Raw genomic sequence first — 14,546 nt, forward strand, 5'->3', positions numbered from 1 at the left:
GGCCTGTGAATTCTTTAAGATAATTTTTTAAGTATTGTGTTTTCATTTTAATGATAATTCTGAATCACTTGGATCCACATTATCATCAAGTTGCCCTGCACAGTTTCAGTGCCCATATTTGCATTTCAGAAACATTGGACTAAAACATTACTCAGGATATATGTAAACTTCTGATTACAGTGAAGTGCTTGCTGTAAGTGATCATACAATCTTTGGAAAATATAATTGGCTTTACCCAGTAGCACCTTAACCAGCAAGGTAGGATATTTCTTAGTTACTTCCTGTTGGTAGACAGAAGAGAGTAATTAAGAATGGTTTTATCTGTGTTTACTTCTATGTCCCCCACCCCCCTGCCCAAAAAGGTGAGGTAGGGGGTTGGAGAGAGAGGGAGAGAGGGAGGGATGGAGGGAGAGAGGGAAGAAAGAAGGAATAGAAGGCCCCCTGGACATTAATAATGGAGTTTTGAAAAGATGGTGAAAAGATTTGGCCAAGGGTGGAATTTTCCTTCTCCTGAATTCAGTTTTTCTCAGTTTTACTTTTATGACCTGTTTCAGTTAACTAGGAGAGTAGTTGAGCCCTTGAAAGCAGCAGGTCCCCTGACTCCAGAAGTTTATTGTGTCAATTCAGATTTGATAGTGCTCTTCCACTATGTAAGCGTCTCTTGTTGGAAGTCATCTCAGAGCCTTTATGAGGGAAGATGGGATCTGATATGCATAAATGAATTTATCAATCTAGACTTCAAAGTACCATTGCTAAACTTGATAAAAATATCTTCCAAATCCTAATTTGTTAAAGAAATCTTTTTGTATCTACGATAATTGATAGAAACAAGTTATAGGCAGGTTAAATTTTTTTCACCTCTCTTTTCACTATGCGCTTGACTTTTCACCTGCCAAAGCAACTCTTTTTTTTAAATCAAGTTTGTTCAAACAAATCTAGATCCTTCATTTACTTCCTTGAACGCACAGCTGTTTGCTTCTCAATACGGTTGATTATTGCTGACTTCCTGAAAAGAATATGGAGATGCAACTAGCCAGGTGTTGTCATTATCATTGTACAAAGTAAAAGCCTTAGAGCTGAACTTGGGTAAATCCCAGTGAGTGAAATCAACTTGAGTATGTTTCTAAAATTAGTCTTGGGTTTACTGTGTTCATTTCCCTGAAGCTGTTTTGAAATGCCGGAGGAAAAGTTGGTGGTCTCACCAACTTCAGTTCCATGGGTATCTTTTTTTTAGAGGGAGACAGAACTCTGATTTTGTGAACATTTACCCCAGAGAGAATAAAACAACATAGAAGAGACTGAGGGACCCCAAACTGCTGAGATAAAGTGTGTCCACCAACCACAGAAATGGTGGTGGGGGTAGGGGGCTACTCGGTTAGTTCTGGTTAGGAACAATTACCTTTTGGTACACCCCAGGCTTGTGACTGGGAAATTCTTACCCAATGCACACAGGTGCTTCACAAAGGCCACCAAAACTTTGGTGTCCTTAGCAAACACAGGGATAATGTCTTCACTTGTGCACAGGGGTAAAACTGTGTAGTGCCCACAGCTGCCAGTCTGGGGGTAGCTGCTATCCAGAAAGCTGGAGACTTTGGCTTAGAAAGGACAACCATGGGTATCTTTTAATCTAAATATTGTAGTCTGTGATAAATACTTTCTGAAAATGGAGTGAGGAAGTTCAGAAATCAATACTATTTTTTGTAAAAAGCCCTATAACATTCATACATTTAAGGAGACAATGGGGTGGTAATAAATATTTGCCCTTGTCAGGGGGCAAGTGTGTGCCATCTTTCTGACAAAAAGGTGAATTAGGATCTTGGCATCTTGCAGTTCAAATAAGTTTCAACTGAAGCAATACGAACATCTCACCTGAATAAAGAAGAGCACAAAAAGACAAAAGCCTCTATATATATGTGTGTGTATATATATATATATATATATATATATGTATATACATATATATATGTGTGTGTATATATCTCAAAACCAGGTTTTATTGCTTAATCAGAAACTAAGGAATAATAGAGGAAGTCCCAGAGCCTGAGGTTTTAGTTCATAATGAAATGGGTTAGTCAGTAGTTGTGAAATACACCCATTATATAATCCCCTCACATGAACTCCTACTGTAAATAGTTACTCACCTTTCTTTTTTTAATAAGTTGGCAGATATATAAAGGTGACTCTGCTCTTTGGGAAAGGTGTGTGTGTGTGCATATATATGTATGTAAAGGTATGTACATATACTGTTATTATTAGTCATGCTGTATACTAGGCGATTGTCCCAATTAAAATTGTAATTAGAAGAAAGAAAATTATTGAGTTTAATTTTTTCCTTTATATGTTATAAAATTGACTTTTGAATCCTTTAAAAACATATACTGCCTTAAGTTCCTTTGTTTTGGCAAATCTAACTTTTCTGGCCTTATATTGATAGACATAGAACTGACATTGAAGTACGCTACAATGTTAAATTTTTCTGTATCATATTATATCAGTTAGAATGATTTTTGGCTGCAGGTAACAGAAATCCCTGATTCAACTGGCTTAAACAATAAGAAATGAGTCACTGTACGTAACAAAAAGCCCTGGATTGGTTAATTCTCTGTCTCTATGACATCATTCAAGACAGAAAATCTGATGAAGTATATTTCAAACAGTAGCGCGCATGCCTAGCATGCATGGGGTCCTGGGTTCAATCCCTAGTACCTCCCCTCAGACTAAATAAATAAGTAAATAAACCCAATTACCTCCTCCCTCCAAAAAAAAAAAGACCCCAAATCTTTTCATCTTTCTACCCTGCCAACCTCTGCTTTCCTGGCTTCATCCTCTGGTCCCTCTCGGTTTCAGGTTGGCTGCAGCAACTCTGAGGTGTCATATCCTTAATCATAGCCAGAAGCAAACTGTTTTTTAAGGTCTTTCAGCAGATATTCCTTCACATCTCATTGTCCAGACTGGGTCACATGTCCATACTTAAAGCAATTAAGGCAAGGGGATATGTCCACCATGATTCATTTAGACCAGTAGAGACTTTAGCCTAAATCACATGGGTGATGGTTGGGCAGAGGGGGAAGGTGGATAGAGTGCAGTTTGCAAGGAAGAATGGGAGAATGCCAGTGAAATGTACACAAAAAATTGACATTTAAGGATCCCTAAAGCTCAAATTAAGAACCCTTTATATAGGAGCTTTAAATTCTTTGGCTGTGTCAAATTGTAGGCCTGGAAGTTGTATTCTCTGGTCATATGCATTCATTTTGTTCTGCATAGAAACCTGGTCAGGGCTGACTCCCAACCTGGAGACTAGGATCCAGTATAGTCTTAAGAAACCAGCCACACAGCATGATAGGAACTAGGGAGAGGGAGAATAGCCAGAGGCTAGCAGAGCCTCCAGGAAATGGGAGCAGAGCTGTAAATCGCCAAAAAAGATGAGGTTTGAGCAAGGGTGTGATGAATCTAGGCTGTGTAAGTGAGGTCTAGGGGAGATCAGGTCGCAGAGAATGTGATGGCAGGGCACTTTGAGAAATGCAGTGAGTGTTCCAGCTCTTCCAGTCCAATACCTGGAAAACAAGGTAGCAAGTGAGTCCAGAGTCAGGTGACTGGGTCCAGGGCTCTTGAGATGCTGAGTCTCCACTGACTGCTCTTGGTTCTTCAGTACACTTAGGAATGGGATTGATGGAACATGCTGTTAAATGGATACTCATTTGGAAAGTAGTAATGAAACTCAGGCAGAGCAGAAATTTATATAAATAGAACATTAAATTTTGCTTTTGTTAATGTAGTGGTATGCTCTTGACTTTTATGGTGTGTTGGTATAAGAAACACCATATGATTCTTACCTGGCAGGGGAGATACCATGATCACGAAGGTGGTTTTCCCAGGCCAAGGCTCATCCATTGCACTCCGGATGTGCTGACCCTTGTGATTTCCCCAAATGTGTGAAACTCAACCACATAATTTGTGGTAGTGGCAGGGGAAAGAAACAGCCACATGATTTCTACATTGAATATAAAACTTCTGTTGTCCATTCTGCTCTTCGCTTTTTCCCCAGGTCTTCTCATGACTTGTTCCTTTATATCTTCTCCTCTGAGAGCTTTTCCCTGAGCCCTCACCCCGGACTCTCAGCTGCCTCCCTCTTCTTTATTTTTCTCCATACGTCTTATTGCTGCTGGAATGTTTATTTACTATTTGTTGTCTTTCTCCTCCACTAGAATTAAGCTTCATGAAGATGAGAACTTTGCTTTTTCGTTCATGCTATATTACCTTCAGTACTGAGAACGTACTTGGAATATTGTAGGCACTCAATTAAGATTTGCTGGATGAATGAATGAGATACCTCTTGATATTTTCCTAAAGTTTTTTTCTCCTAATGAATTGATGTTCCTTCTTTTATTGAATAATGAGAACTATGTTTTCTGTTTCTTTTTTTGCCTTAGCTACTAGAATTGGTTTTACTAAATTTTGGGTTGATTTGTGATAACCATTCTTAACTTGGGATATCTCCAGTCACTCACTATAGAACTTTTAAAAAATACTTACTTCAGTTTCAATATTATTTATTGTAAGTTGCCTCAAATCCTATAAGGAAGTAAATGAAGATTAAATAATAATAAATGAACTGACTGATTGACTGAAGGGTAACAGGAAGAAGCCAAAAAAGAACACCAAGCTTTTGAGTCTGGATGAATAAGAATACTGGAGCTGTTGTTAATAGAAATTGGAACCAGATCAAAACATTACTCATAAAAGTATCTTTCTTTGTCACCATTTTGGGCACATCTCACTCCATTGTTGTTGCTTGGTCAGTTTTTTCCCTCTTCCCCCATAGATTTTGAATGTCATGAGGGGAGGGACTGTGTCTTTCTTGTTTATACCTGGCACATAGTACCTTTCTTTACTACTTATTTTTAACTTTAAATCCCTACATTAATAAATATTAACTAGTTTGTTATCTGCACTTACCTTTTCAACCTGCAATTTCCCCTCTTTATGGATTTCCAGACTTCTTTCATCACTCAGCGACTTCCTTCCCAACAAGCTCCTTCGTTACTTAACCACAGCAGCCTCCCACTCCAGGGCTCATGAATGTGTGTCTTTTCTTCCTTTCCCAGTCTCCTGAATATCATTTCCCTGATGACTAAACCAAAGGTGACTCATCAACCCATAGACTTCCAACTGAAAGGGGCAAGAGAGATTACCTTGTCTAATTGATTCATCTCCAGTTGGTCCAGAGAGGTGAAGCGAATTGCCCCAAGTCACATTGCTAGTTGGTAGCAGGGCCAAAGTTAGAACACAGAGTTCTTAACTCTGGATCCACATCTCACACTGCAGAATGAGCAAGCCCTTTCCTAACTCCAGAAAGGGACAGTACTGTAACAAAAGTAGAAAAATGTTTTCCTCTCAGTTGTAAATATAACTGCATTATATCATAGGAGTCAAGTGTCAGACTACCTAAGTTTGATCTTGATTACATTTACTCTTTGGCCGTTATTTAACCTTTCTATTTTACCATGTCCTTTTCCTCTTTTATCTATGCACTTATATATTTAACATACATATTTAAATTTGTAAATGTGGTTTGTTAATATTGAGAGAATTTATGTGTGTGCATTTTTACATACATAAATGGAATGATACAAATTTCTTTGACTTAACAGTATCTTAAGGAAACCTTTCTATATTATAGCATATAATTCTATCTTGTTCCTTTTAATGACCATGTAGTATTCCATAATATGCATGGTTATTTAGCCACCTCCACATTAATTAATATTTTTTTCTCCTCGTTTTTCACCATTACAGTTCTGTAGGGAAGCCTTTGTGCAGATATCCTTGTGTATCTATGCAACTACCTTCACTAGGCCTGATATTCAGAAATGCAAATACTACGTCTAGGAGTAGGCACAGTTAAAATCCTCTCTTTTCTATTCTGAAAACAGGCTGTGGCTAAGTCATTATTGATTCAATTTCTGTAACATGTTTATGTTAACTGGGCAGAGGGTGAGTTTTGTGACTGCACGTAGTATATTAGGAACTGGGAGCACTTTAGAGAAATTACTCCTCATCTTTTTCTAATATTGTAAGGAGAGTACATTGTGTTCCTGACTTTGAGGGAAAACAAAAAATAAACTTTCTCCTCCTCCCCCTTCCAAGTGGCTGAGATTAGTGACATTATGCTAAGCAACCTCTGCCTGACTGATGGCATTAACCAAACAGTACTGTAATTGTTGGTACTTATCTGTTTATACCCACCCTCTGAACTTTGGGCTTCTTCAGGGTAAAGATTATATTTTATCAATTTTTATATTCCTAGAATGTTAGCATGATACCAACGCATAATTATGTTTTGTTGAATAAATGAATGAATTCAATTCAACATTGGCATTTGTTGAGTACCTAGTGTGTGCAAAGATTATTAAGAACTTATGGGAACAGAGATGAAGCAATCAAAGTTATACCCTCGAGGAATTTATAGTCTGAAAGGAGAAATAAACAGAGGCTGAAAACATCTAGGAGTCAAGGCATTAGTGACAAATGTGATTTAAGCACAGAGCACTGTGTGACGTCCAAGGAGGACTAATCAGGGCTGACTGAGGATATTAAGAAAGGTTTCACAAAGGAATTGGCATTTGAGCTGGGCCGGATAGGATAGGTTGGTGATTTTTCTATGTAGGTTATCATTTTGGTGACTTTAAACATGTGCTTCAGAAACCAGTTTGTCGCTATTTAGATGTCATGTAACTTTAGGGTCACAAAGAGGCTGGAAGTGGAGTGTTATACTTGGGTTCTGGAACTAGGGCCTCAGAGCCAAGATCAAGCCAGAACAGCTTTAGTTCTCGGCTCACCTGTGGAGGAAGAAGTTGTTTCTATTTAAAAAAAAAGAAAAAAGAAAAATCAGTTCTGAATGCCTTAGCATGCTATTTCTCCTTTCTTTAAAAATAAGACAAAACTCCTTTTGACCAGCTACTACCCCATTTCTTTGATCTGCTTTGTAGAAAAACTCCTTAAGTGCTCTGTCTCCAATTCTTTCTCTCTCATTCTATCTTAAATCCACTTCTATCATGCACTCACCCCTACCAGTCCATAAATACTGTTCTTGTTAAGATCAACAGTGATCTCATTGTTACTCAAGGTCAACAGTGACCTCATAATGTTACTCAATCTAATGATCAATTTTTAGTCTTCTTTTACCTGACTTATTAGCAGCATTTGATGCAGTTGACCATTTTTTCATCTCTGATACACTGTCTTCCTTTAACTTCTAGGACACCATGCTAATTTTCCTCTTGCCTGGAATGGTTATTTCTTTTCAGTCTCCTTTGCTGGTTCTTCCCTTCCCAAGTCCTTCCCAGACTTAATGTTGAAAGGTACAGGCTCAGCTCGTGGCCTCTTCTCTTCCCTGCCTAAACTCACTCCCTTGGTTATATGTCTAGTTTCAAGGTTTTAAATATAACCTACATTCCATTGATTCCAAAATATATATCATCAGCCCAGAATTCTCTTCTGACCTCCATATATCATCCACTACTTACTCAACATATTAAAACTGAATTCTTTTCCTTCCTTCTACCCCAAACCTGCTTCACTTGGAGACTTTCCCACCTCAACTGATAGTAACTTCATCCTTCTAGGCACTAAAGCAAAAATCCTGGAAGTCATTACTGGAGTCATCAGGAAATCATGGTGGCACAATCTTCGAAATCCATGAAGAAACTTTTTCTCACCACCTCTACTGTTCAAGTTACTATCCTCTCTCAAGCAGCTTACTGCAATAGCTTCCTAATGTGTACCCTTGCTCCACCCCAGACACACACACACACACACACACACACACACACACACACACACACACACACACACACACACTACAGTGTGTTCTCAGCACCACAGCCAGAGTGATCTTTTTGCACTCCTGTCCTCAAAATCTCGCAAAGACTACTCATTCTACTCAGAAAAACACCAAGTCCTTATAGTGGCCTATGAGGCCTTACAGGATCTGCACCACCCCACACCCTCTAGCCTCATCTTGGGCTTTCTCCATGTTCCTCCACAGGTGTGCTCCTCCACATGGCCTTACACTGGCTGTTCCCCCTTCCTGCTGTGCTGCTCCCCCAGGTGTCCACATGGGTGAAGCCTCACCTTCAAGCCTTTGATTACATATCTCAACCATTGCAATGATGGTTACCCTGACCATCTTTTTAAAAACTAAAGTCTGCCACTGTCCCCATTACTCCTGTTTTTTTTTTTTAACCCTGCTTTCCTCCTCCAGTCCCTGCAGCATTTATTACCTTCTGACGTACTATATAATTTATACTTTAATGGAAACTCTGAGGAGGGGAAGACTCTTTGTTTCTTCTGTTTACTGGTATATCCCAAGTATCAGGAACATCACATAGTACGTCTCTTAGTGAATATCTGCGAAATGAGTGAAGAATCATAGATCTCTCTTTGACAAGGACCCAAAATGCTTTGATTGTCTCTCACTCATTTTGCCTGAGTAGATAGGATAATTGTGTAGGGAAAGTACTGGGCTCGTGACTGGGGTCTAGCCTAGGACCATACTTGCTATTTGTGTGACTGGTAGCTAGTGACAGTTGTACTGAGTTTGTGAAAGTTTATTAAGCTATATATTTATGACATACACATTTTTCTTGTATATGTGTGTGTGTGTGTGTATATATATATATGTAAAAAATGTTGTTTCCTGTAATCTGATTCTCTGACGGTAAATGTTATTAACATTATGAGGTATATCTTCTTCAAATATTTTATTTCCACATGTAGATTTTTAGATTAAAATTGAGATTCTACTTGCTTTTTCACAAAATGATTCATCATGAATATTTTCCCTAACATTAAATATTCTTCTAGAGCATGATTTTTAATGGTCATGCAAGAACTTTGAAAAGTATGAAACACCATACAGTGCACCATGGTGATATGTTATTTCTCCTTTAAAAAGTTGAAAATTTGTTTTAAAAGATTTTGATTTCTTCCCTTTTTCTATAGGGGACATGGTCTCAAAGTACCGAGAGCCTTTGATCCACACCTTCCTGAGGGGAGCAAGAGATCCAGATAGTGCTCACCGGGCCAGCAGCTTATCCAACCTTGGAGAACTGTGCCAGAGGCTGGACTTCCTGCTGGGCTCTGTGGTTCATGAGGTACTGCGTGTTGATTCCTTTCTCTAAAGCTTGTTTTCACTTGAACCTATGATGTAGCTTGGCATGGGGAGTCAGGAGACCTGTGTTCTCTTTCTGGATCCAGTAAGTCATTTAACCTCCCTCAGCCTCACTGGTCTCATATGTACATTGAAAGTTTTATTATTAAGAATTTCTTAATTGTAAGTAAGTGTCAGGAAGTCATCTTAACCTACTTTAAGCCATAAAAGATTTATTGTAAAGATTCCAAGGAGACTAACTGAATTGAAGAAACTTTGAGAAAGGGCAGATAGAACTTTACTCTAGATCTCTGGGCTGTCCGTGAGTCTCATCTCTGTTCATAGAAATCTCAAGCAAACACGTGTTCTGCTTGACCATCTTTGATTGAAGATGCTCTGTGTTCAGTGGGATGGGGTCTTATCAGAGAAGAGTAATTAATTTTCATGTTTTGTTCACCACTTTATACCTGGTGCCTGGTACATAATAGGTAAAGGATAAATGAGCAGCCAGAATAATAGACATCAAGATGTCGGCACTGGACACTCCTCCTGGTTTTAAGATTTAGTGAAAGGTACCACTTGCTGTTGTCCCCTATGAATGTCTTCCTCTAGCCTCTTAAATTTTATCTTTGCCATTGTGTATTAAGGCATGTCTTGAGCACCTACTATGTACTAGACACTCTGCTATTTAGAGATGATAATGACAAAAAAAAGCTAGTTAACATGTGGCCAGAAATCTTTCTACTGCCAATGGGCTTCACCATCTTAAATCTTTTATGAAAGAAGATGGCTTATAAATTATAAATATGTAAATAAGATACAGATTATATTATATTACCTTTTTATTTATGAGAGACTAGATTTCTCATATAGAGCATGTAACTTTACAAGAACAGCAACTTAGAAAACTTGTAATACTGGCTTCTTTTACAGTATTTAGTATCCTAGGTCTGACCATGTTGAACATCAAACCGTAAGAAGTACCTGCTGAGAAGGAATTTTTTTCCATGTCTGCTGATTGTGTCGTATCAATAAGCAGTGAAACACACTTATGGATGTATATATACGTTTGAATTTATGGTATTTCCTGACTCCTAAGCTCCCTATGCCTTATTTAACTGATAATAAATGCTACTCTTGTCATTAAATTCCAGTTTGGGATTTTTAGGAAAGGTATCCATCAGTCATTTCCTCTCTCTTAACTTTAACTTGAGAAATACACCCTACACCCAACTTTTTGTATCTTATAAAAAATAACATAGAAATAATGATTATTACCAACTTAAAACTTTAAGTGCTCCAGTATACATGAATCACCGGGCACCTGATCATTACTTGTTTTGGATGGCACTTAGCAAATCTCTTATTTTTTTAATATATTAACTTGTAACACTTAAGAGAAGGCCTTTGCAGGTCTATTTGGTTATATCAGCTGAAGATTTCAGTCTTTTGTAACTTCTCTGTGTCAAATTTTGAAATGGTCCCCACACTTTTTTCTCTGTTTACTTGGTCTCTTCACGTGACTCAACCCAAACTAAGCCATAAACCATGAACTGAAACAAACTCTTAGACCATGATCTGAACCAAACCCAAATACTATTATTCTTAATAACAGCTTTATTGAGATAGAATTCGTATACTATACAGTTTACCACTTGAAGAGTATAATTTATTGGTTTTAAGTGTATTCATGGAGTTGTATAAGCATTACAAAAATTTTTAAAAAAATTTTAAAGCCATGAACTGAATAAAAATTTCCTCCAGATTGCCAAGTGAATCAGCTTAGATTTGATAGTATCCCATACATTTTCTAACACCAGTGAACTCACATTATGCCTGAATATCATGATCTTCTGAACCCAGAAACCGAGACCATGTTTCTTTTTGAGTTCCTAGATTCTTCTTTCCTTTCTCTCTCTTAAGGATACTGAAGCATGCTGGTGGCATATGATTTCCTACTGAAAATGTTGGAGAAATTTCTTGGTTTGGTTAATTAGGAAGATGAGTTAGTTAAAAAGAGGTTAGTCGGTAGCAGATCTGAGACAAGAGGCAGACAGAGGCCACATCACAAAGGGTCTTGTTAGCTTTACAACTTCCTGGCTTACAGCAAGAATTGAGCCTCACTGATTAAGCCCTCAGAAACGAAGCAGAAATAGGTAGTAGACTGTTTGCTCCCCATGGGTGCTAACGCAAAGAGAGAGTCCTTCCTTTTGTTTCAAATCAATGCGAGGGGCTGCCACTGTGGGGGCATCTGCCTGGCAAACCCCTTGTCCAGTGACCCTGCCCCACTTCTAGAGACCTGGACATTCTGCAACATCAATCCCAGGAGTGTTCACTGTCATTAATAAATTGTGAGCACAGCCAGGACACACCCAGTCTTTATTCACCTTTGCATATCGCCTAGCGCCTATCACAGTGTTTAGCATATAGTAGGTACTTAGCATTTGTTGATTAATGTTGAAGGAAGAGGAGGATAAGGCTTACTTGGGAAGACCAGTCCCTACATGTTTTAGAAATCGTAATGCTAGCAAGCACTTCATACTCTTCTGAGTGCCTTACATATCTCAGCTGATCTAATCCTCACGGAGGAAACTGAAGCACAGAGAAGTTAAACAAGTTGCCAAGGTCATTCAGATGGGTAGTGGCAGAGCTGGGGTTTGAAAGCAGGCAGGTGGTTCCTGAATCCATGCTCTTAACCACTCCTCTCTATATTGTCTCTCAATAAATGATTGCAGTTCGTTTATAAGACTGCTTTTCTGCTCTTGAAAAAGAGGAGAGTTACCATGTGAGAAAAGCTACTGACAGGAAGGGTCATGTAGCCAGCCCTGCCTTAATAGCACTTGCTTTTGGCAGTGAAACTTCAGAAGGCAATATATTCCCTCTGATTTGAAAAACCATGTGTTTCCGTCCCACATAATTTCTGTCTCTTCTTTTTAGATGTTCCTTCTAGTGTAGCATCCCACGCCTGCCATGTCATCAGTGCCAAACCAGCTGCCTTGGGTGGAGTGCAAGTCAGAACATGACTGGACACCTGACAGACAGTCTTAGTATTTTAGCCATTGAGTCCTCCTGTAGTCAGACCACTCTTGTCCATTCACATCAAAAAAGTGGGAGATTTGGCCTGGCTCTTAAGTAGTTCTTCATTCGTTTATCACTCAGCAGATATTTATTGAGTACTTACTCTTTGCCAGTTATGGCAAAGTTATGAGACTCCAGCCAAGACATATGCTTGGTGGTAGGGATCTAGCTCTGAACCTAACAAAGTTCCTGTCCTCATGGAGCTGGCATTCTATAGAGGAGAGTTAGGTAACAAACAAGCAAGCTAGTAAACAAGTACACACTGTGTCAGTTGGACTAAATTCTAAGGAGCTAAGTCTAGTAAGGTGAGGGGCCCGGAGGGAGTTTGTTGTCGTATGTGACCTTGGATGAGCAGAAACACTTCACTGATGAGTGACTTGAGCAAAGACCTGAAGGGAGCAGGAGCTGATCCAGGCAGATGCATGGGGAGAGAGCATTCTAGGCAGAAGGAGCAGCAAGTACAGAGGCCCTGGGGCAGGTGTGTGCTTGACATGCTAGTGAGCAGCAAGGCCAGTATGGCTTGAGTGAAGAGGGCAAGGGAAGGAGTCATTGTGGTTGGCGTCCAGGAGGAAGTGGCAGTCCAAGTGGGGCCTTGGAAGGACTTTGGCTTTTACTGTGAGTAAGATAGGAAGTCAAAGTAGAAGAATGAAAATGACCTAATTTATTTTAAAAGATCATTGTGTCTTCCTCTCTGAAAGTTCTCTCAGTGACCCATGAAAGCTCTAGAAATCTCTTGTAGTCTCAGAAATACTTAGCCCCAGCAGCTGGTGGAGAAGGAACTTTAACTCTGGGGAAACTTGTCTTTGGCTGCAAACTGAAGGAATTCTCCTTTGTGGGCGTTCGTCATGTGCCAGGTATGTTTGAGGACACAGATGAGGACCCAATCTCTTCCCCCAAGGAAATCTCAGTAGAGTGTAAACAGAGGAATAAATAGACAGTGGACTAGAGTGATGTCATAGAACAAGCCCAGGGTCCTGAGGGATCACAGAGTTGGGACCCTCCGTTAGACTTGTCATGGCAGTAAGGAAGTCGCACTGATGTTGTTAGCCAGGCTGAGAAAGAGGGGAAGCGTAACCTGTTTTGATATAAAATTGAGCAAACCTGCCACCATGATCTTCTAACATGATCTGGTCTGGGGGTCCAGCTGTGGCTCTTGGGCATCTGAAGACAGCTGTCCTGCCTGGTGGGTGGTCTGCATTCAGGCACTGTCTGTGCTGCGACCGTGATTGCTGGTAGCGAAGGAACGAAAAGGATAGGACCAGCGCTTCCACAGTCTCTGCGCTGGGAATTCAGCTTTTTTTTTTTCTGTTTCTTTTTTTTTCTCCAAACAAGATTTAACCTGTTTAGACAGCATTATTATTTTTCCCAGTTTCTCCTTGTTCTTATCATGAACTGTGTTGCTTGAAACCAAATCTTGATAGACTCTTTCATCTTTATCACTCTATGCAAAGTAAATACGAATTAAGTGAACTGCAGTGAGAGGCTCATCCTCACTGCAGCAAATAAGACATGTCCCAGGTGACAAGTGCAGGAGCAATCCGCTTGTGATGTGATGCTCAGAATTCCACGAACCCAGGCTTTGAGGTTTGATGCAGAGCTACCACCTCTGGTCCCACTGAATGATCTGAACTGATGACTAGTTTTGCCACAATCAGTGTAGTTTCCTCAGTGACACAGCTCATACAGTTGAGGGTCAATAGACCCCTGAGCTTGGGTAGATGTCCTGGGAAACCTCAAGGAGGCGGACATAGCCACCACGGTTCTCTTTGACAGCAGGTTAAGGGAGCAAGCTGAGCACATGGGGATTAGAGGCCCCCCTGCCTTTGCTGTTAAGGTTTCTTAGTTTACAAACAGGAGGACAGATGGTCTAGTTTCAAACAGCTTAGCAGACTGACCAAATTTTAACAAAGAAAGCTTTAGGGAAAGGGATGAAGACACAGTTGGAAAGTTGAAATCAGGCTTTCTTGATACCTCAACTCTGGTACCTCTTCTGGAATTTTCCAAAGTCGGTTTTTGGTAATCCTGTCATTTGTTTTATCTTTATAGAGTTGTGATTATGCTTGATGTGTGCCAGCTATTTGTGGAATGATGTTTTTCCATATTTCTGTTGGCTATCATGTGCTAAATTGTTTAAACTGACCTTTGTGTTCCCAAAGCAGCCATCACCTTTCTCTCTGTCTGGCTTTCAGAAGTGGATACAATTTGCGTAATTTAGCCAATTAAAAAAAAGCCTTCCATAGTTTGGTTTATCAGAATAGGTATGTTGACCTTTAGGGCAGGTGACATGAAGATCACGTGGAATGAATTTCTGCCCTTT

At 39.6% G+C, this 14,546-nt stretch overlaps 1 protein-coding gene and 1 non-coding gene across 4 annotated transcripts in view; both read left to right on the top strand.

The window, feature by feature from the left end:
• The window catches only part of TANGO6 (transport and golgi organization 6 homolog), a 152,257-nt gene that overhangs the window by 105,808 nt on the left and 31,903 nt on the right, over positions 1-14,546 (top strand). For all 3 annotated transcript variants that reach the window (XM_006203733.3, XM_072967614.1, XM_072967613.1), the window contains exon 16: positions 9,004-9,155. In XM_006203733.3, coding sequence (XP_006203795.2) covers positions 9,004-9,155 — 152 coding nt within the window. The remainder of the gene's footprint in view (positions 1-9,003; positions 9,156-14,546) is intronic.
• On the top strand, positions 3,826-3,984 carry LOC116281981 (U1 spliceosomal RNA). Its single transcript, XR_004191455.1, has one exon. It is a non-coding gene; the product is annotated as a U1 spliceosomal RNA (small nuclear RNA).

This window comes from Vicugna pacos, chromosome 9 (assembly GCF_048564905.1).
Source record: "Vicugna pacos chromosome 9, VicPac4, whole genome shotgun sequence".
NCBI lineage: Eukaryota > Metazoa > Chordata > Mammalia > Artiodactyla > Camelidae > Vicugna > Vicugna pacos.